The following is a 24,199-nucleotide window of genomic DNA, read 5'->3' as shown; positions in this document are numbered from 1 at the left end:
TAGCCTATAAAGAGGCGTGTAGAATGTACTCTTTAGTGTGAATGAGAAAAACCTATTCCAAAAACCTACTTTTATCATGGCATCAAGAGCAGGTTCGAACTAGGGCTCAGAATATAGCTTCATCACTGTCCGTTCCATACCAAACTCGGCCAATTCACCAAAATCAGAGAGCAAACAAACCCAAATCAGTATCCCAACAAACATCAAAATGTCAGACGATAAGAAACCGACAGAATCAGAATCAGAGTCATCAAGCAGTAAGATTCGAGCGAGTAAGAACGTAACTGTTGCGTTCAAACTCAATGGAGGGAATTACCCATTATGGTCGCGGCTAATGAAGGTTGCGATTGGGAGCAGGGGAGGCTACTCCCACATAACCGGAAAGCCGGCTCCACCACTGCCGGGAACCAAGGACTACGACGATTGGGAAGAAACAGACCTAATCGTTTTTTCTTGGATCGTGGATAATATCGAGAACGATATTATAGCAGATTTTGCCCACCACCAATCGGCGAAGGCTATATGGGATAGCCTAGCCACCACATTCGAGAGCGAGGCCGACCTCTATCTCGTGTATGACCTGGAAGATCAAGCAAACACAATTAGACAGGGGAGTATGGATCTCGAGACGTATTACCGCAAAATCCACGGTATGTGGATCAACATCGACCGGTGCCAGAAGCAACCGGTCGACTGCTGTGAGAAAGGGGTGAATCAATTCAGAGTCTACACCAACACCAAGCGATTACTCCGCTTTCTGGCCGGCCTTAACGAGGAGCACGAAGGAGTCAGACGCGACATCCTCAAGGAGGTGTCACCGCCCCCACTGGAAACCGCATACGGGTGGGTTAAGAAGGAGGCGGCCCGACGACGGTTAGGGCCACCGGAATCCCAAAAAACCAGCACCCACGGCCACGGAGGAGAAGGAATCGGACATGGGTTAGCGGCGCAGGGGCAACGACAAGGCTACCGAAGCGGAACCCCACGCCAGAACAGCACCACCACCGCTCATCGCCCGGGGAACAAACCGGTGGATAAATCAAAGCTTTGGTGCTCTCACTGTGGGATGCAAAAGCATACACGGGAAACGTGCTTTCAATTGCACGGATATCCCGAATGGTGGGAGGAAAGGCAAACGGCGAAAGCCAAGATGGCGACCAGAATCTCGGTCAACCGAGAGATGGAGAAAATGGCGATCGGAAATCGGGAGGCGACAACCGGTCGAGGCAAGCAGAGGGAGGAACCGGAGGCCCCCAGCGGAGGTGGGAACGGAGGTAGACTGATCGGCGCCGGCAATTTTGCCGGAAGAACAGAGAATCGAAATTGGGGAGGCGGCGAAGGAGGTAACGGGTTAGGGGATGAAATCCCTAACCCTAATTTCCCAAATATAGAATTAAGTTTCAGTAAATTACAAACCCCCCCTGGACTCTATGAAATTAGAATGCTCACCCCGGAAATTGCATGCCAGCCACCCCACTCCTGGAAAATTACATAATGAACCCCAGATTATGAATTATTGTGAAAAACCCCCAGATTTTCGGCCATTTAAGCAATTAAGCCCTATATTACTTAGAAATCAATTTGAGCCCTTGGACCGTATTTCCGCTGCATTTACCGTTAAAAGGGATAATTTGGGAGACAAAAGAGGATGGATATTTGATTGTGGAGCCACAGACACTATGACCCCTAATAAAGATGATTTTGTTAACTTTAGTAGTATTACTAAATCTTATATCGAGACCGCAAGTGGTGAATTGATTACTGTGGCGGGGGCGGGTACCATTGAAATATCCCCCACCTTGAAATTATCAAACTGTCTCTATGTCCCGACCTTGTCTCAGAGACTGATGTCTATAAGCCATGTAACGAAAGAGTTGAATTGCACCTTACTGATGCACCCCGACTTCTGTATTTTGCAGGATATTCGGACGAGGAGGATACTTGGGCGTGGCACTGAAAGTCAAGGACTCTACTATGTGGACGAGATAGCTCAACAAGGCAGTGCGATGCTGGCTCACGGGTCCACTAACAGAGAAATTTGGCTTTGGCACCAACGACTGGGACACCCATCTCCTGGTTATTTTAAGTTATTATTTCCTAAACTTTCTATTCCAACAGACTTTTCTTGTGAGACTTGCGTTTTGGCCAAGAGCCACAGACAATCATTTAAATCTACAAATACTCGTATGAATTCTATTTTTTCCCTTGTGCATGCTGATGTGTGGGGGCCTGCACCTATTGCCGGAGGGAATGGTTTGCGATATTTTGTGATTTTTGTAGATGATTGTACTAGGATGACATGGATCTATTTCCTAAAACACAAATCTGAGGTATTTGATAAATTTATCTTTTTCTTTAACCTCATCCAAACCCAATTTCAAACCACAATTAAAACCCTTCGATCCGACAATGGGCGTGAATTCGTCAACCAAAGAATGACAGACTTCTTTACCCAAAAAGGCCTAATCCATCAAACCTCTTGCCCTTATACACCAGAACAGAATGGGGTGGCAGAAAGAAAAAAACCGAACCATCCTCGAAATTACCAGAGCATTGATGCTTGAATCTAAAGTACCTACCCACTTTTGGCCCGAAGCTGTTGCCACCGCCATTTACCTTATGAACCGACTTCCCACTAAAATCCTAAACAAAAAAACTCCCCTTGATATCCTTTCCAAACTCACCAAAATACCTGAACACCTCAACCTTCAACCCAAAGTTTTCGGATGTACTGTCTATGTCCATATTCCAAAACATGAAAGAACAAAACTATCCCCGTGTGCGACTAGGTGTGTCTTTGTGGGATATGGGATTAACCAGAAGGGATATAGATGCTTTGATCCAACTACAAAACGGGTAGTAACCACAATGAATTGTAACTTCTTGGAAACAGAATTCTATTACCACACCCACCTTGGTAGTCAGGGGGAGAGTGAGTCACGAAACACAGTGGACTACCTAAGTTGGTTTGTGCCTGAGTCAAATCTCTCCAAGGAGGACCCAACAGAAAAGGTTAGCACTGTCGCCGAGCAAATCTCAACCACAACAGAGTCTCATCAACAACCGCCTCCAAGTGTCTCTCCTCAACCGATATCCGAGGCACCTGAGGTAATTCCTGATACACCTCAAGAAAGTATCTCTATTACTGATCCTACTGATGTAGAGATTATAGACTCAGCCTTGGATGAAAACACGGGTCGATATATACTTCCACCACGAAGTACTCTGGAGTACCACCAAAGCGGTTCTCACCCGAAAAGATCGGGAGGAAAAGCCAGTATGCGGTGGCAAACTTTGTGAAGGGAAATCTAACCAAGATGGCTAGGGCATTTGAGGCTGCCCTTTACGAGGAAGAGGAGATTCCCTATACAGCCGAAGAAGCAATGCAGGTTAAACATTGGAGAGACGCAATGACCGTAGAAATGAATGCTCTATTAAAAAACAAGACCTAGGAAGTCAGTGACTTGCCAAAAGGAGCATCAACTGTGGGATGTAGGTGGGTATTTACAATCAAGAGGAGACCCGATGGCTCTATTGACCGATATAAGGCGAGGCTAGTGGCAAAAGGATATACGCAGACTTACGGCATCGACTATGCAGAAACCTTCTCACCAGTTGCCAAGATTAATACAGTAAGAGTACTTTTCTCGATAGCAGCTAATCGAGATTGGCCCCTGCATCAGTTCGACGTCACCAATGCTTTCCTACACGGAGAGTTATCCAAACCTGTCTATATGGTTCCCCCACCTGGGTTTAGCGGAGACTTCCAAAGCGGAGACATCTGCAAGCTCAAGAAAACGTTGTATGGACTCAAACAATCTCCTAGAGCATGGTTCGGGAGGTTCACTGAGGTGATGAAGAAATATGACTACCACCAAAGCAACTCAGATCACACCCTGTTCCTGAAAAAGAGGAATGGTAAGATTACATGTCTCATCATTTATGTTGATGATATGATTATTACAGGAGATGATGAGGAAGAGATAGGCCAGCTGAAGAAGAATCTGTCCAAGGAATTCGAGATGAAGGATCTTGGTCACTTGAAGTACTTCTTAGGAATAGAGGTACTTAGATCAAAACAAGGAATTTTTATCAATCAGAGGAAGTACGTGCTTGACATCCTAGCAGAGATGGGGATGATGGACTGCAAGCCAGTAGACACTCCAATGGTCCAAAATCATGGACTTCAGATTCGGGAAGGAGCCAAATTGGCGGACAGGGGGAGATATCAGCGATTGGTCGGAAAACTCATCTATCTATCACACACCAGACCAGATCTTGCTTACGCCGTTGGGATTGTAAGTCAGTTTATGCATGCCCCCCAAGAAGAACACTGGGAGGCAGTGTTAAGAATAGTGCGGTACTTGAAAGGAACACCGGGACATGGAGTATTGTTCAAGAAACACGGGCACTTAGAGATCCATGGCTACACGGATGCAGATTGGGCAGGAAATCCAAATGACAGAAAATCGACTGCGGGATATTTTACCTTTGTGGGAGGTAATTTGGTGACATGGAGGAGTAAGAAGCAGAAGGTGGTGGCATTATCAAGTGCCGAGGCAGAATTTCGGGGGATAAAGAGTGGATTGACTGAAGTATTGTGGCTCAGAAGACTTATGACCGAACTCGACCTCAAGTCCGTCCAACCATGTCGCCTACTGTGTGACAACAAGGCTGCTATTAGCATATCCGAAAATCCAGTGCAACACGACCGAACCAAACATGTTGAGGTAGATCAACACTTTATAAATGATACAATTGATGCAAAAGTGGTGGAGTTACCATACGTCAAGTCAGAGGATCAACTAGCGGACATCCTAACAAAAGCAGTGAGTTCACACTCGTTTCGAAGTGTACTAGACAAGTTAAGTATTGGAGATCCCATTACTTAATTTGAGGGGGAGTGTTGGAGAGAAGATCCTCAAGAATCAAGGACCCGATTCCCTGCAATCACAATTAAATGAGGAGATTAGGAATTAAATTAATTGATTTTTACCTTGTATAGAAGATTAAATTTGGGAGAATGATCTTACACTGGTTTGTAATCTTTAGCCTATAAAAAGGCGTGTAGAATGTACTCTTTAGTGTGAATGAGAAAAACCTATTCCAAAAACCTACTTTTATCATTAAATACAAATGAATAAGCTTTAGTGCTAAATAGTTTTCGCGCTCAATCACAATTAGTGGAATTCAGCAACTGTGAAACATGCTTGTGGGAAGGGGATGAGATTCCCAAAAGTGGATGTATTCTTAGAAAAAGCAAAATCACTTTTCTAATCCGATCCAAAAGATGGAATCATGTTCCTCGTGTACGTACCGCTGAATGGAAAATAAGAATTAATTAAACATTTATATTCCTACAAATAATAGAAAAGATAAGGTGATAACTGATAACATCATTATTTTTCGATCTAAATGCTCTAGAAAATAGTATATAAGGTGATAACTGATAACATCATTATTCATATTAAATTCAAATGAGACTCCTATTTATAGATCTAAGGAATAATAAAATTTTATAGAGATATTCTTTAAAGCCATTGTCCAGCCTTTTAGGAATTTAGTTGACTCAAACTTTCATCCTATTTACAAAATATTTTTAATTTTGATAAATTTATAAAATATATTAGACTTTTAGTATTTTCTATAATATTTCCCAAAGTTCAGAATTCTATCACAGGAAGCATATTCATATCGCCAACATTTAAAGAGGAATTTTGTTTATAAAAAGTAAAAAAGAAAAGATTAATAGTTTTTTATGCCACCAATTTTTAACATACTTTACAATTTATAAGGTCTCAAACTTTAATGATTTTTTTCACTAAAATTCAGTGTTTCCAGTATATATCCCCAATTCCCCACTATAAAAAACTCATAACCACGCACAGACACACCTCTAAATAAATTCGGCCTTCCGATCTACTACTTCCTCCGTCCTTCATTAATTGACATCGGTTGACTTCACACGAGTTTTAAGAAATGTTTAGAAAAGTGGGTGGAAAAAGTTGGTGGAACGTGAGTCATATTTTTATATATCAATTTTATAATAAAATGTAAGTGAAATGAGTTAATGGAATGTGAGGTCCATTACCAAAGTAGTAAAAAGAATTGGTGTCAATTAATTGGGAACGAGCGAAAAAGAAAATTGGTGTCAATTAATAAGGGACAGAGGGAGTATAATTAGAGCAGAAGGGAAGTGCCTTGGTCATATAGTTATCACATTTCAAATATTGTTTAGAGCATTCACAATAGGCGACCGTGCGACTGCCATGCGGGATGGCAGTCGGCACGACGCCTACTGTGTCTGCCGAGCCGTGGGAGGGAAGGGACGGCCGACGAGGGACGGGCGAGGGCGTTGGGTGGACGGAGGTCGTGACTGTTGGTATTAGAAAAGATTAACTGTGATACAAAGATACACTAACCGGGCGTAATACAACCCAATGAAGAATGAAGAAATTAAACGGAAATAAACTGAATTGAAATTACAAAGAAGAATTCGAAACAATAAACCGTAAAGATGTAAGGTTGTAAGCCGAGTCGAGGAGTCCTCTTTCCGCAAGACGAGATACGCCCCGGTAGTGCTCACGGTTTGGCATGTCGTCCCCAAAGATAAAACGGCTTCGTCTCTGAAGTAGCAGCACCGCTAGCAGCAGAGCTCCGACGAACGGGAGTAAGGCGGGGGCAGAGCTTCGACGGGAAGACTATGCAAAGAGGGAGTGAGCTATGCAAATGATATGAGTTTGTTGTGTGTTCAATCGTATGCAATGCATGGAGTTGAAGAGACACGATGCATCTGGACACATTACACGACGAGATACACCATGGACCGTCTGGGTCCACCGGGGACCTTTTGTCTCCCGTTATGCGTCGGGGTCCAGCGGGGACATGACGTGGACCAGGACCACCATGAGTCGGGGTCCATCGGGGATAGCGTGGAGTTTGAGGTGGTCTAAAAAGAACAAGCGGGGCTTGAACCCTGCTCAACGAGCAGCTCCAAAGAACAGCCCAAAGACCACCCAAAGACCAATTGCCAAGATCCAAGGCACAAGGCGCCCGGTGCATGGGTCACGGTGCGCGGTGCGCGGCTCGCGGGCGGGCAGCGGCGGCGCGCGCGTGTGGGCTCTGTCATCCATCTCATTCCACGATAATTATTACACATAATAATTCATCTTATTAAATACTTCATCAAAGAAGTTTATCATCCCCAATGTGGGATAATTAACACTCAGTTAATTAATCCCTTAGTTTTTCTCATAGCTTATTTCTAGCTTTATTGTGACCAACTTTAATATATTATTTTTCACTCACCGGGAATCAGATTTGAGAAAATGAATATACTACGGCCATCTACTCGGAACGTAGATCGATGCTATTGCATTTAATTTTACAAAATTAAATGTCTTGTAACATTTATTATTAGTCAAAATCGTTTGACCAAGCACAATTCCAACAGGGACGACGCCTATTGTGCCCCGTCTGACCGCCGAGCGTGTATCGTGCAGGATTAATTTTTTTTTATTTCTACTGTATATATAAAACTCATTACACTTCATTTTATTCACACCTCTTGTTATCCCGAGTACAAATTTTATTGACACCTCTCATTTTCTCTAGATATAATGAATAACAATAATTTTCCGAACACCGGAAAATCACAATATCCCCCGTGCGGGACATAGTTCCCAGCGATAGTTACGGGGTAAACGCCGGCGACAGCGGCAAATGAAACGCAGACAGCGACGGGTGGGGCATGGGCGGCAGCGACAGTTACGAGGGCGCCGTGGGCGGAAACGCCGACAGTGGAGATTTCGAAGACGGGAACGTCGGGTTCGGCATGGGAGGCAGGGATGGAGTTTTTGGCTGGTTCTTTGGCGGGAACCAATGCCCTGGTGGGTTTTCCAGCGGCTTCATTCCGTCTAGTTGATATGCTTGGATTTTGCACTGTTTTAAGACCTTTATTTGATCCGTTTTGAGTTTCAAAGTTGCATTACATTTCCATTATTAGCATTTTTTAATCTATTTTGGTACTTTGGCGTGTTTTGTGAGAAATGTACAAAATAGAGCCTAAAAAGATAGCAAAAAGTCGAAGATGTAAATCTGGAGTTTTTGAGCCAACCAGTGGTCCGCTGTACCTTTGCCAGCGACCGCTGTCCTTATAGAGTTCCGCTACGGAAAATAGAGCTGAAAAGAAGAACACACCCAGGGACTGCTGAACAAAGTGCAGCAGCCCGCTGAAAAAATGCGACTCACAGAAATTGCCCTAATTTCTCTCCAAGACTAACCATACTATGCTGAAGATTTACAATATCATGACTCACGACTTGGAGGCTATATATACCCTTAAAGCTTAATCAAAGGAACTTTTTGCTGCATATTTTCCAGAGCATAATATTTGAGAGTTCCTTCCACTGTTCATCATTGTTTAAGGAGCTTGAAGAGTTGATTCAAGAGAAGATCAAGACTACAAGATTCAACCTTTGGGTTCTATTGTTTTAGTTCTTATGTTTTCTATGATTTCCCTACAAACTACGAGTTTAGATTATTTCATTATGAGTAGTTAAATTCATAGAATTCTATGGATGTGTTAGTAACGACTTTGGTTTATACAGTTCCTATTTATTTAATATCGGTTTTGTTCATTACTTTGCTTCTATTCTAAATGTTGGATAATGCTTCACGTTTGAGTGGCACATTCTATGATAATTTATTTACATGCAACATAATTGTGAGATGAGGTTTGCATGTTAGAAGAGCTTAGTTAACGCTATAATTAATTCCCTTAAAATGGTACTGTTAATTGAGAGCGAGAACAATAGGAGTCTTAGGAGCCTTTAGGAGTTACAAATCTAGGATTGACGCCCCTAGTGTATGTGATCTACTTTGTGCCGTATGGTCATTATTTATGTGACTCTGTATCTTGTAGGTTTATTTAGTGCTAATAAAAAGTGCATCAAAGGCGGGTTTCCTTCCTTCTGCGTTGGCAACATCGGTGGCAACGCAGGTGCCGGTAGACCGATGACCCCCAAGTCGCCGATTGGGTCGGCCCAACTTGGAGGGGTTGGCCCGTCGAGCAGATGAGCCCACACCGGCGAGCAGTGATTTCTTCAGCAACGACTCTTTCTCACTGGAAAAGTTGGGTATGGGTCTTTCTGTGTACAAGGGGAGACTCCTTAGATTGGGATTAGGTAGGCTCTAAGGGCACCCGCAACGCGTGCCGCCGGCGTTCCGCGTGCCGTTCCGCCGGAACGGTTTCGCCGCGGAACGCGTTGCGGCGCACCATTCCGCTCTCATTCCGTTCCCATTCTGTTCCGGGTGCCGACGGCACGGAACGCGGAACGGCTTGTGCCGCCACGCGCTGGGGCGACGTGGCGCCCCCCGCTTCGTGCGTGCATCCCACGCGCCGGCCAGCGAGTGGGACACGTCAGCGATGACGCAATAATTAATTTTTTTTTAAAAAATTGATTTTTAAATTTTTTTTGTTAACGGTAATATTACCGTTTTTTTTAAACTTTTTTTAATTTTTTTTATTTTTATTTTCTTATTCTATAAATACACCTAATTTATTACATTTCACACACAACTACACATCTACTCTTCCTAAACCAACATCAATTCCTCTCCAATTTTCTATTTCAATCTCCTTCACAAAATGTCCGGCGACGGGAATTACGGCGGTGGCGGCTCCGATGGGTGGGATCTCAACGCGTTCGGCGATTGAGAGACCATGTACAACACACTTGGTGGTTCCGGGTCGTCGACGCCGGGCACCCAGGGGTCGGCAACGCCGGGTGGGTACCAACCACCCACTTTCGATGTGGATGCCTACGCTCGACCACCCGGCTCGCGGCTTTCTCAGGGTTTGTCCCAGATTCGGGAGGATATCCCCGTTGAACCCACCCAGGGAGGAAGCCGAGGCGGTGGAAGCTCTAGAGCTGCGTCTAAGGCACCCGAGGAGGAGGAGGAACAGGAGGATCTGGGCCGGCACCGCCTGGCTCACCATCTCGTACGATCCCATCGTCGGGAACCAACAAGCCGCCAAGTGCTTTTCGGAAAAGGTCCGTGATGTCTACCACCAGACTAAGCCGAAAGGGGCCCGGAAGCGCAAATATACAATGCTCCGCGCTCACTTTGGCCGAGTCGACGCACAGGTCAAAAAATTTTGCGGCATCTACTCGGCCGAAGCGGCGAACTACCAAAGCGGAGCTTCGGGCGCCGACATTCTGAGGGCGGCTTTGCGCGTCTTCTACCAGGACACCGGTCTACAGTTTAAATATGTTGATATTTGGCAGCTCGTCAAGGACGAGGAAAGGTGGGCCGGCGGTGTCCGCTCGAGCTCGGGCTCAACCTCAAAGCGCACGAAGCACACGGCGAGCGGCAAATACTCGTCTGGTGACACCGGTGAGGCCAGCGAGGGTGAACCGCAGGTGTTTGGGGGTACGGGGGATCCAACGCCCGCCGAATACGGGGGATCCAGCCGTGGGCGCCGTCGGCCGCAAGGGACGAAGCCGGCGAAGGCGGCTAGAGCGAGGAAGGGCCGAGGCGAATCAAGCCAGTCGGCCTCAGGATCGGGCTCGCGGGGAGGCTCGGACACACTTATGGTGGCGTACATAACCGCCACAATGGCGGACACTTCCCGCTTCTCGTACGCCCAATTCACGGCCTGGTGGAACGGAATTGTGCATATGGCAGGAATTCTTGGTCTTCCTCCCCCCCTAAACCTCGATCGCCTCCGGAGGATGATTCGCCGGCGGAGTAGTTTTTTTATTTTCCCACGTTTAATTGTGTGTTTTTTATTTTTTTTAAGTTTAAGTTGAATTTTTTTTAATGTTGTGTGTTTTTTAATAAAGTGTGTTTGTTTTTTATTAAAGTGTGTTTATTTAAATTGAATTGAGTTGGAAATAAAAAAAATGAAATTGAATGAATAGTAATTTAAGGAACGGTTAAGGAACGGTTAAGGAACGGAGGGTTGCAGGTTTCGTTCCTTAGTTAAGGAATGGAGTAAAAAAGTACAGTGGGGCCCTCAAATAGTGGTTTAAGGAACGGTATAGGAACGGTATAGGAACAACGTTGTGGATGGCCTAATTCAACTTCTAATGGCCAACGATGATTGCAACGATATGCAAATCAACTTATCAAGAATCATATATTGAACATGATACATAACTTGAATTCTTTGTCTTGTTTCCTCCTAATAATCAAGTTGAAGAGACTTTGGCTAAAAGAGATAATTGAATGATATACTAATTATAATTCAAAATAAAAACCACCGTAGATGAAGATCATAGATTAACACTAAACCATAGAATCCATAAGTAATTCACCTCTTTCACAAATTATGAGCAAAGTGAGAGTTTTACAAACAACAAAAAAGAACTGTAGAACTCATGATAATGATGTGTACGTAGCAAATCTCCTCCGGGATGATGAAAGTAGAGTGATTGAACCTCCTCTCTTATTCCTTTCTTCCTCCTATTTTCGATGGTATTTTTCGTGTCTCCAAGCATCAATTAACCGCCTCATCTAACTTGTGTAGAAACTGAATTTGGTAATAATGCATAATTGATATAATTGATAAAGTAAGAGAGAAAGAGGGTGAAGGGTAATTAAGGTAGTGTTAGTAGACAGTGTGACCCACATTATGTAATAAGTTGTAATGATGGGTTATAGTGGTATTAGTTATAAATAAATTGATGTATATGCGTAATGAGTTGGGGACAACTTTACATAAATAAATGTCTATATTTTTATGGGGCGGACGGAAATGGAAAATGCACATATTTTTATGGGATGGATAGAGTATATTATAAGTCCAATTTCATCCGAATCTGTGACCTATGCAGAAATGTTAATCCAAAGATGAGTCCAAAACATAAATCATACTCCCTCCATCACATAAAAATATATGCAGTTTCTATTTTCGTCCGTCCCATAAAAATATGAGCATTTTTCGTTTATGGAAAGTTGTTTAAACGCATTACCCTTATACATCAATTTATTTACAACTTACCACTATCAAAACATTAATAATAATGTGAGTCACACTACCCCTATAAACCCTAAACATAAGGATAAATGACTGAATATTTGATTCACATCATACTGATCCAAAGGTTTTTTAGTTCGGCATTTCTCCATAAGCTCAAGTAGAAATTTTAGGAAACACAATGGATTGAGTGAAAGACAGAGAGAAAGTAAAATGGGAGTATGATTCATGTGAGAAAGATGATGATGACATGGTATTTTATTTTTCAAATTTTGAACATATATATTCAAAACGGATTGTCACATAAGTTTTAATTTGCCACACAAGTTTTGATTTTTTATTTTGAAAAAAAACTAAAAAAGTGTAAGATTCATGTATTTGTATTCAAAAAATTAAATTCAAAAAAATTAAAGTTCGAAGAAAAAATTAAAAAATATTAAAAATTTGTGTATTTACATACAAATAAGTGAATAACCCTTTTATGAATTTATGGAAATTGGAGATATTTTCTGGAATATATATATATTGAAAGTTTGGAACATAAAGTACTACTCTTAAGTCTTAACTATGTTTGAAATATTCTATACGTATATAGTTTGAAATGCATAAGCAATTTGTTTCGGAATTTGTATATGAAGCTGAGAACTCTGCCTTGGTTAGTCATAATTGTCGAAGAATTTATAGGAATTTCAAGTTGTGTGAGAATACACCATAAAGTGAAGAAGAAATATACCACTCGAAAAAATACAAGTTGATCAACGATCAGTATATCAATGAGCATATATTTGCAACTTTTGTAGAGGAATATTTGCTAAAGAAGATGAGAAATGGAGAGATTCTACTTTTCTCCAGGACTTTTATATGTGTGGTCAATTTTTTATTATTAAAACATGATGATAGTAAATGTACTTTGGTAGGTTTATAATTTGGATTGGATTATCACAATTGTAATGGCAATTTCTGATAAGTTGCTATCTATATACAATATATTTTTATATTAAATATATTTTTATATTAAAAGGAATCATATGTTACATAGCACCTTACGCGAGGTTCTTATATGAGTATCATTTTGGTTTGATGCATGTTTAGCTTTGTTAGTTTTGATTTACATATTTATTTTGCTTTTAATACATTAAAAATGTTATTGAAATTTTTAATTTCACAAAATTCATAAAAATCAAAGTTTCAAAGCTTGATTTGTTATTATATTAATATATTTGAAATTGTAGAGAAAACGAACAAATTGAGTTTGATTTTTATGAATTTTGTGAAACTAGAAATTTCAATAATTTTTTTTAATGTATTGGAAGCAAGCTAAATACTCCATCTGTTCCAAAGTAGCTGGGTAGTATTTGTTTTTTGTTTGTTCCTTTTTTGGTAAAAACTTTATTCCACCTCTTACTTTACTCTCTCTTTATCTCTCTTACTTTTTCTTTCTCTTACTTTACTCTCTCCACTTTAATCTTTAACAAATCAATTTCTTAAATCTCGTGCCTAAAAGAAATGCTCCAACTATCTTGGGATGGATCGAAGCGAACAACGCTAAACGTGCGTCGAACAAAAGTGGTGCTTACGTAAAGAGCTCACATAGAATGTATAGTGGTGCTTACGTAAAGAGCTCACATGGAATGTTTAGTATATCACTCCTCTATATCAATATTTATATTAACTATGTTAGGAGTATCATATTATTCATACGTATATTTTTGAGTTTTGATTTTGGCATACTGGGTTAACAGGCAAAAAGCAAAATGTAATTTGTCAGGCCTGCTTATTTGGCCCAACTTAATAAGTACAGTATATTTAAATTTTGTCTTTTGCAACACCAAGAATACAATCTAATTGAATTCTAAATAAGTAATTAATATCTATATTATTTATATTTTTTAAAATTTTATATTAATCTCTAAGTTAAGATAAACCCACACATTAATATAACGATAAAAATGATAAAGGGAAATAATCAATCTATTAAATAAAGCTGGAAAATATCAAATTTACTAAATTAGTGAATTCATCCGAACAAATGACCGATTTATAGAAGACCTATATTCACCGATATATCTTTGTACATCGATAGTTTTGAGACGCTGATTTATTCCATAACAAAAAAAATACTCTGAACAGAATAATCGAATTAGTAGTACAATTTTGTTGAAAACTTTGGCATAAGAAGTTGCATGAATTGAAGTGTTCACATATTCCAGAAATTGATGTAACCGCGGTCTATCCGAGAAACTTTTATTGCTTAACCTAGCTAATAATGAAGTGGAGTAAGTATATACTCAATTAACTGTTTTAATTGCTTCCATAATACTAACTGCCTCTCAACTATGATTGACAAGCATCTGTATCATGCAAGAGCTAAGCATTTCGAAACTTATCTCCGTGTCACAAAATGGAAGTAGTAAAAAAACAGTCCAAGTTCTATATGCAATAATTTAATAGTAGTCCCTAAGAAGAAAGCAATCTAGTTGGAATAAAATTACTACTCATAGAGAAGATTCGAGTTGTATAATCGTCGTCTAACACTCGAGTCATTTTCCACTCCTCCATTGTTATGAGAATGAGCTTTCACAAACCATTTCAAATGGCATAAAGCTAGCTAGATAGAGCATAAACCGCCCAAATTCTACCCCTCCCACCTTTTTGTTATGATTCTTTCCCCCCTTTTTTTCTACTTGAATAATTCCTTCCCTTCCAAATAATTCCTTCCCTTCCAAAATCTCTGTATATATATCTACCTCCCATTATTCATTTCCCATCACCAACCTTTCTTTCTCATCTCTAAACTTACTGTTTTCCCACTCTCCAATGGCGCCACCAAATGACCCCGCCAAGGCAATCTACACCTCTCCTAAACCAGTGAAAAACGACACTGTCTTCGACCTCTCCGGTGGAAAGCTCTCCGTGCAGAACGTGCCGCTTCTGTCGGAGATTCCGGCCATCGTCACCTTCCAGAGCTTCTCCTCCGTGGTGAAATCCTCCTCCGCGCCGGCTGAGGTCTTTGACCGAGCACTCTCCCTCTCCCACAAGGGCGGCTTCCTCGGCTTCAGCCAGCGCACGCCGTCCGACCGCCTCACCACCTCCATCGGAAAATTCACCGGCCGCGACTTCGTCAGCATCTTCCGGTTCAAGACGTGGTGGTCCACTCAGTGGGTCGGAACCTCGGGCTCCGACATCCAGATGGAAACTCAGTGGATCATGCTCGACGTCCCCGAGATCAAATCCTACGTCGTCGTCATCCCAATCGTCGACGGCAGCTTCCGCTCCGCCTTGCAGCCTGGGGCAGACGGCCACGCGCTCCTCTGCGCCGAGAGCGGCTCCTCCTCCGTGAAGGCAGCTACCCTGGGGGCCATTGCCTACGTCCACGTCTCCGACAACCCCTACACGCTGATGCGGGACGCCTACACGGCCGTGCGGTGCCACCTCGGCACGTTCCGCCTCATCGAGGAGAAGGCGCCCCCACCCCTCGTCAACAAGTTCGGCTGGTGCACTTGGGACGCCTTCTACCTCACCGTGGAGCCCGCCGGGATCTGGCACGGCGTCAAGGAGTTCGCTGAGGGGGGGCTCTCCCCGCGCTTCCTGATCATCGACGACGGATGGCAGAGCATCAACGTCGATGGTCAAGACCCGCACGAGGACGCCAAGAACCTTGTTCTTGGCGGCACTCAGATGACGGCCCGCCTCCACCGCTTCAAGGAGTGCGAGAAGTTCAGAAAGTATCAAGGCGGATCAATCGTGGGGTCCAAAGCCCCCCCATTCAACCCAAAGAAGCCCAAAATGTTGATCAGCAAGGCCATCGAGCTTGAGATGGTTGAAAAGGCTAGAGACAAAGCAGTGCTGGCTGGCGTAACCGATCTCACCGAGTTTGAAATTGAAATTAACAAGTTTCAGAAGGAGCTAGACGAGATGTACGGTGGAGGGGCCGACGACAAGGCCAAGAGCTGCTCCGGCTGCTCTTGCAAGACGGAGGAGACTGGTATGAAGGCATTTACCAAGGATTTGAGGACTAATTTCAAAGGACTGGATGATATATATGTCTGGCATGCATTGGCTGGTGCGTGGGGTGGGGTTAGGCCCGGGGCGACTCACCTCAAGGCTAAGATCGTGCCTTGCAAGCTCTCGCCGGGGCTCGATGGGACCATGACGGATCTTGCCGTCGTCAAGATCATCGAGGGCTCTATTGGCCTCGTCGACCCTGATCAAGCTGATGACTTCTATGACTCTATGCACTCTTATCTTGCTAAAGTTGGGATCACAGGAGTCAAAGTGGATGTTGTTCATGTATGTAGTTCCTATATTTTCTTTAAAAAAAGTACGTACTACTCCACTACTACTTGACACATGTTTTTTTTAAAATTTTATGTAGACACTTGAATATGTAAGTGAAGACTATGGGGGCAGGGTTGATCTTGCAAAGGCTTATTACAAGGGTTTATCCAAATCCCTTAACAAGAATTTCAACGGAACTGGTCTTATTTCCAGCATGCAGCAATGTAATGACTTCTTCTTCCTTGGAACTGAGCAGATTTCAATGGGAAGAGTCGGTAAGATCCTTTTCCATTAGTCCATTTATTCTTTTTTCATTAGATACAAACATGACATCCGGCTTGATTTTGTAAAAAGGGGATGACTTTTGGTTCCAAGATCCAAATGGCGATCCAATGGGAGTTTATTGGCTACAAGGGGTCCACATGATCCATTGTGCCTACAACAGTATGTGGATGGGACAATTCATCCAACCAGATTGGGACATGTTTCAGTCTGACCATTGTTGTGCTAAATTTCACGCTGGATCAAGAGCTATTTGTGGAGGCCCAGTTTATGTCAGTGACTCTTTGGGAGGCCATGATTTTAATCTTCTGAAAAAGCTAGTTTTCCCAGATGGAACAATCCCTAAATGTGTGCATTTTGCTCTCCCAACCAGAGATTGCCTCTTTAAGAACCCCCTCTTTGATAGCAAGTCCATCCTCAAGATTTGGAATTTCAACAAGGTACAAGGAGGCAAAAAGAGGATTTCATATTGTTTAATAATACTAGTACTAATAATTTGGTTTATTTAATGATTGTGCAGTATGGAGGTGTCATCGGGGCCTTCAACTGCCAGGGCGCTGGGTGGGACCCCAAGGAGCAGAGGATCAAGGGTTATTCCGAGTGCTACAAGCCACTCACCGGCTCAGTCCACGTGTCCAATCTTGAGTGGGATCAAAAGGCCGAAGCAGCTAGCCTCGGGGAAGCCGAGGAGTACGCTGTCTACCTAACTGAGGCAGAGAAGATTGTTGTGAGTACAAAGGAATCGGATCCTATTTCGGTGATTCTGCAGCCGTCCACGTTTGAAATCTTTAGCTTTGTCCCGATCAAAAAGATCGGCCAAGATGCTAAATTCGCGCCCATTGGCTTGACCAATTTGTTTAACAGTGGAGGGACGATCCAAGGACTGGTGTACGACGAGTTCGTAGCCAAGATCGAGGTTAAGGGTGAAGGTACATTCTTGGCGTATTCTAGCATTGTCCCTAAGAAATCGTATGTCAATGGAGTTGAGACTGTTTTCCTATGGTCCGTAGATGGGAAGGTGCAAGTTAGCATTCCTTGGTATGAAGAGTGTGGAGGAATTTCTAACATAACTTTTGTGTATTAATCTCGGGTCGGGTCGGGTCGTTTCTCGGTAGCTCAGTAGCATGAGTGATTGGTCGTAAGTTCAAATGCAATAATCTATTTAGGCTTCCGAGTTTGATAAGTTTGATCATGAAGCATATGTAAGAAAGTAAGTGTGACTGCCTGATGGTGCACCAGGCTAAGAAATTATGATAGGGTTTTGTTTTGTATAAATAATGTCCCGTTTAAGAGGTCAAGAGTTACCTATGGAAGGGATGTCCTGTTCAACATTCTGCTGTGCAAGAATTGCTCTTGCAGCTTTAATCTTAATTTTTCTAATTCCAGATTTGCTATCAATTTCTGGTCCACGGACTGTTAAAATTAAAAGATGAGAACTGTTGAATTATTGAGATAAATCAAACTAATTTCGGGTGTAGTCTAGTATACTTACCTGATCAGTCTAATTGATGATCGTTCAAATCGATTAAATCGCAGTCATGCTTAATCGTTTAAAAGACAAAAGTTAAATATAGTGTACTTATTGAATCTAAATTGAATTCTTTTATAATCCCAAGTTTGAATATCTTTGTATTTGAAAAGCAAGACAACCAACCCAAATAAGACGACTAGACGAAGATGCCGCCGACAATTCGAAAGACCATCGATATTTGATTACTTTAAAATCTGTCACTCTGTAATAAACACCGTTATTCCAACTTATGCAATTCATAACATTTAAAAAAAGATGGACTAAACAAACAAATAAATAAATACATAATGTTAAGTGTCCTTTCAAAATATGATGGGGTCAGAGAGACGAGACGACTTGGTTTTACTCAAACAGTGTTAAACGTCATAGCTAATAGAGTGAACTAAAATGTTTCAGGATGATAACCATATAAAAATACTTATAATCAATTGATACGTATTTCTTCCAACATGTACAAAATGATGTTTATACTCAATAAAATAATATTTTTTCTGTATGTATAAAATGATATTGGTAATCAATAATATGATATTTTGGTTGTATAGTATGATATATTCCATCTATCAAATGATAATTTCAAGATAATATAAATTCAACATACAATGATATTTTAGCGAAAATGATATATTTCGCCCATAAATGATAGTTTCAAGTTGATATAAATTTAGCATACAATAATATTTTAGCGAAATCTGTGAAAATGCGTTTAATTCATTCTTATTTTTTGTACACCTTTACAATATGCCAATTTATCTTTATTTTCTCCCTGATTATCATCGCTTTTTCCATTGAAGAAGTCTGTTGTTTCATTGTCGACGCAATACCAGATTTTTGGATCTTTCATATTGGTGGCGTTTTTCTCAACAATAGAAGAAGGTTATAAAATCAATTCATAATTGATTATGAGTTGTATTCACCATTTTTTGGCAGAAACATCCCGTATGTACCGTGTCGTTATGATTTCATGTAAGGTTTTGTAGTGTGTTTTCATGAGCATTTTGGGTTCAGGGTTCAGATTAGGGTTTAGGGTTTAGGGTTTTTTTTTTTTTTTTTTTTTTTTTTTTTTTTTTTTAAAATTAACTTCATATATTTATATCATATATATGAAGGAGGAAATTACAAATCAACTCCTATAACAAGGAGGAAAGACAAATTACGCCACCCAGGGTTCGAACTCGAGACCTCCAGGATGGACGCGGTATCCAGCACCCTTTACCGCTAGGCCAAGGGGCTTGGATGGGTTTAGGGTTTAGGGTTTTTTTTTTTTTTTTTTTTTTTAAAAAAAATTAACTTCATATATTTATATCATATATATGAAGGAGGAAATTACAAATCAACTCCTATAACAAGGAGGAAAGACAAATTACGCCACCCAGGGTTCGAACTCGAGACCTCCAGGATGGACGCGGTATCCAGCACCCTTTACCGCTAGGCTAAGGGGCTTGGATGGGTTTAGGTTTAGGGTTCAGGGTTTTTTTTTTTTTTTTTTTTTTTTTTAAAAAAAAAAATTAACTTCATATATTTATATCATATATTTATATCATATATATGAAGGAGGAAATTACAAATCAACTCCTATAACAAGGAGGAAATACAAATTGCGCCTCCCAGGGTTCGAACTCGAGACCTCTAGGATGGACGCGATATCCAGCGCCCTTTACCGCTAGGCCAAGGGGCTTGGATGGTTTAGGGTTCAGGGTTTTTTTTTTTTTTTTTTTTTTTTTTTTTTTTTTTTAGGAGGATCGACGATGGTTCCCCATCTACCCTCCGATGTGACTCGGACCCCCGACCTAACAGTTGGAGGTGAAGCGTCTTACCCCGTAGGTGCGCTTCGTTGTCATTCTGGGCCCACAGGCCCAAGGAGAAATTAATCCCCAAATCTGCACTTCCTAGGATTCGAACCTGCGACCTCCTAGGAAGTGAAAGCTCCCTGATATCAACTCCCAAGCCACTAGAGCAGCTTGGTTGGATGGTTTAGGGTTTTTTTTTTTTTTTTTTTTTTTTTTAGGAGGATCGACGATGGTTCCCCATCTACCCTCCGATGTGACTCGGACCCCCGACCTAACAGTTGGAGGTGAAGCGTCTTACCCCGTAGGTGCGCTTCGTTGTCATTCTGGGCCCACAGGCCCAAGGAGAAATTAATCCCCAAATCTGCACTTCCTAGGATTCGAACCTGCGACCTCCTAGGAAGTGAAAGCTCCCTGATATCAACTCCCAAGCCACTAGAGCAGCTTGGTTGGATGGTTGGATGGTTTAGGGTTTTTTTTTTTTTTTCCTTCAAACACCATCACGGCGGGGGGTTAAGGCGGACCCCCAACCTGTATATATCAAAAATCACCAAAAGAACATACATCAGACGAGCCCAAAAGTGACTCGGTCCGCACGAGAGATACAAAACACAAGAGCTAACAAAGCTACTATGGTATCCCCACAGACCGGGTACTAACCATCTAACTAAAGAGAGAATAAACATAACAAAGCTATACATCATAAAAAGGACAAGGATGATGGCCAAAAGCGGGCCAAATCCAAAGGAAATAAAAAAACCATAAATCAAAACCACGAACCAAGTGAAGTAGTCATCCATCTCGATATCTGAATCTGAAGTTCGGATAGCCCAACTGGTCCATCCTGACGAGCGACTTCAAATACCGAGGCGCTGAATCCGCATCGAAGAAGGTGATGGCAGGGGTCTGGACCCCCCTACCTGCCAAAAAGTCTGCTGGTCGGTTGCCCTCTCGAAAGATGTGAGAGAACATGAACTGTATCTGTGCGAGCAAAGTACGAATGCGAGCCATGTGATGTCTCACATCCGCTGCTCCTCTGCGTCCTGAAGTGAACACCGCGACCACTGCTGCCGCATCCATCTCGACCCAGACATGCGAGGAGAACTGCATAGCCAGTGTCAGCCCGTGAAGAAGAGCTAATAGCTCCGCTTCGAAGGCCGACCCAGCTGCGAGAGGCGTACAAAAGGCCCCCAGGAGAGAACCGTCTGAGCCCCGAACCACTCCCCCACCGCCTGCCTGTCCCGTCGAGCTAGTAAAGGCCCCGTCGGTGTTCAGCTTCACCCAAGGATCGTCGGGTGGATGCCAAAGCACTTGCAGGGACCTCAGAACTCGCCGGCGAGGAGGAGCCAAAGGCATGAAGTCAACGGCCGGGGTGCAACCGCGCCAATGAAGGGGGACTAGCACACCCGCCGCCACCAAGATCCGCAGGTGCCGAACAACCTGCCAAATAACATGTGAAGAACGAAAAGAAATGCCGCGATGCTTGCAGCTATTCCTCTCCGTCCAGATAAACCAGTATACCAAACAGGGAATGATGAAACTAATGTGCAAGGCGGTGGCCCTGTGAGAGGACCTCCACCAAAAACCTAATCTAAGTGCAATGTCAGTGCACGTGTGAATGTGTGTGCTGATGTAAGGGAACCAGCCATCAAAGTAATCCCAAACCGATCTCGCCAGAGGACTCGACACAAACAAATGCTGAAACGACTCGACTGAAATAGAAGAGACACAACAGAGACACTTGGATGCAAGAGAGATACCACGGGCCTGAACATAACACTCAACAGGGAGCCTCTGGAGGAGGAGGCGCCAGATGAAGACAGAGATGGTAGGGGTCAGCCCAGCATTCCAAACCATGCGAAGTCCGAAATGTCTAGGGGACCGTGTCCGGATGAGCTCCCAAGCTGAGGCCGTCGAGAACTCGCCATCGCCAGTGAGGCTCCATCGCATCACATCCCGCCTGCCCACCTCAATCGGAACAGCCCTGATAAGATCCAACACATGCAAAGGCACACCATACAAAGCCAGATAATCATGCAGTTTTTCAACATGCCAAGTATGATCATGCCAAAATCTAGAGACCTCAGCGGCAGGAAGATCAGTCCCGGGCGGACAATAGGTCCTAAGGGGGAGATCCCCGACCCACACGTCGTCCCAGAAACTAATCCGCCCTTCGCCTAGGGACCACCTAATGAGACCATGAACCTGACCCCTAATGTCCGTGAGGTTTAGGGTTTAGGGTTTAGGGTTTTTTTTTTTTTTTTTTTTTTTTTTTTTTTTTTTTAAGGAGGATCGACGATGGTTCCCCATCTACCCTCCGATGTGACTCGGACCCCCGACCTAACAGTTGGAGGTGAAGCGTCTTACCCCGTAGGTGCGCTTCGTTGTCATTCTGGGCCCACAGGCCCAAGGAGAAATTAATCCCCAAATCTGCACTTCCTAGGATTCGAACCTGCGACCTCCTAGGAAGTGAAAGCTCCCTGATATCAACTCCCAAGCCACTAGAGCAGCTTGGTTGGATAAGGGTTAGGGTTTAGGGTTTAGGGTTTAGGGTTTAGGGTTTTTTTTTTTTTTTTTTTTTTTCCTCAAACACCATCACGGCGGGGGGTTAAGGCGGACCCCCAACCTGTATATATCAAAGGGTCGGGTCGTTTCTCGGTAGCTCAGTAGCATGAGTGATTGGTCGTAAGTTCAAATGCAATAATCTATTTAGGCTTCCGAGTTTGATAAGTTTGATCATGAAGCATATGTAAGAAAGTAAGTGTGACTGCCTGATGGTGCACCAGGCTAAGAAATTATGATAGGGTTTTGTTTTGTATAAATAATGTCCCGTTTAAGAGGTCAAGAGTTACCTATGGAAGGGATGTCCTGTTCAACATTCTGCTGTGCAAGAATTGCTCTTGCAGCTTTAATCTTAATTTTTCTAATTCCAGATTTGCTATCAATTTCTGGTCCACGGACTGTTAAAATTAAAAGATGAGAACTGTTGAATTATTGAGATAAATCAAACTAATTTCGGGTGTAGTCTAGTATACTTACCTGATCAGTCTAATTGATGATCGTTCAAATCGATTAAATCGCAGTCATGCTTAATCGTTTAAAAGACAAAAGTTAAATATAGTGTACTTATTGAATCTAAATTGAATTCTTTTATAATCCCAAGTTTGAATATCTTTGTATTTGAAAAGCAAGACAACCAACCCAAATAAGACGACTAGACGAAGATGCCGCCGACAATTCGAAAGACCATCGATATTTGATTACTTTAAAATCTGTCACTCTGTAATAAACACCGTTATTCCAACTTATGCAATTCATAACATTTAAAAAAAGATGGACTAAACAAACAAATAAATAAATACATAATGTTAAGTGTCCTTTCAAAATATGATGGGGTCAGAGAGACGAGACGACTTGGTTTTACTCAAACAGTGTTAAACGTCATAGCTAATAGAGTGAACTAAAATGTTTCAGGATGATAACCATATAAAAATACTTATAATCAATTGATACGTATTTCTTCCAACATGTACAAAATGATGTTTATACTCAATAAAATAATATTTTTTCTGTATGTATAAAATGATATTGGTAATCAATAATATGATATTTTGGTTGTATAGTATGATATATTCCATCTATCAAATGATAATTTCAAGATAATATAAATTCAACATACAATGATATTTTAGCGAAAATGATATATTTCGCCCATAAATGATAGTTTCAAGTTGATATAAATTTAGCATACAATAATATTTTAGCGAAATCTGTGAAAATGCGTTTAATTCATTCTTATTTTTTGTACACCTTTACAATATGCCAATTTATCTTTATTTTCTCCCTGATTATCATCGCTTTTTCCATTGAAGAAGTCTGTTGTTTCATTGTCGACGCAATACCAGATTTTTGGATCTTTCATATTGGTGGCGTTTTTCTCAACAATAGAAGAAGGTTATAAAATCAATTCATAATTGATTATGAGTTGTATTCACCATTTTTTGGCAGAAACATCCCGTATGTACCGTGTCGTTATGATTTCATGTAAGGTTTTGTAGTGTGTTTTCATGAGCATTTTGGGTTCAGGGTTCAGATTAGGGTTTAGGGTTTAGGGTTTTTTTTTTTTTTTTTTTTTTTTTTTTTTTTTAAAATTAACTTCATATATTTATATCATATATATGAAGGAGGAAATTACAAATCAACTCCTATAACAAGGAGGAAAGACAAATTACGCCACCCAGGGTTCGAACTCGAGACCTCCAGGATGGACGCGGTATCCAGCACCCTTTACCGCTAGGCCAAGGGGCTTGGATGGGTTTAGGGTTTAGGGTTTTTTTT

At 42.0% G+C, this 24,199-nt stretch overlaps 1 protein-coding gene across 2 annotated transcripts; it reads left to right on the top strand.

Moving 5' to 3' along the window:
- The first annotated feature begins 14,743 nt into the window (after positions 1 to 14,743).
- Positions 14,744 to 22,806, top strand: LOC121780836 (stachyose synthase-like). Of its 2 annotated transcripts, XR_006046105.1 has the most exons (5): positions 14,744 to 16,273; positions 16,359 to 16,536; positions 16,616 to 16,983; positions 17,064 to 17,678; positions 22,544 to 22,806. XR_006046105.1 is itself a non-coding variant. In XM_042178476.1 (4 exons), the coding sequence occupies exons 1-4, from the start codon at positions 14,801 to 14,803 to the stop codon at positions 17,625 to 17,627; spliced, it is 2,583 nt and encodes an 860-aa protein (XP_042034410.1). In that variant the 5' UTR covers positions 14,744 to 14,800; the 3' UTR covers positions 17,628 to 17,941. The 2 variants fall into 2 exon arrangements, 1 of the variants encoding a protein (XP_042034410.1); XM_042178476.1 differs by lacking the exon at positions 22,544 to 22,806 and having other exon boundaries at positions 17,064 to 17,941.
- The last annotated feature ends 1,393 nt before the right edge of the window (positions 22,807 to 24,199 follow it).

The sequence above is a fragment of the Salvia splendens genome, chromosome 2, assembly GCF_004379255.2.
Source record: "Salvia splendens isolate huo1 chromosome 2, SspV2, whole genome shotgun sequence".
Lineage (NCBI taxonomy): Eukaryota > Viridiplantae > Streptophyta > Magnoliopsida > Lamiales > Lamiaceae > Salvia > Salvia splendens.
Note: the sequence above shows the minus strand (reverse complement) of the source record. Positions and strands in the feature narration are given on the sequence as shown.

What these genes read in the sequence shown, in the direction of transcription:
- LOC121780836 (XM_042178476.1), top strand. Translation starts at nt 14,801, where the DNA reads ATGGCGCCACCAAATGACCCCGCCAAGGCAATCTACACCTCTCCTAAA. An exon ending in TCAAAGTGGATGTTGTTCAT is followed by an intron (nt 16,274 to 16,358) that starts GTATGTAGTTCC and finishes AATTTTATGTAG; the next exon opens with ACACTTGAATATGTAAGTGA. An exon ending in GATTTCAATGGGAAGAGTCG is followed by an intron (nt 16,537 to 16,615) that starts GTAAGATCCTTT and finishes TTTTGTAAAAAG; the next exon opens with GGGATGACTTTTGGTTCCAA.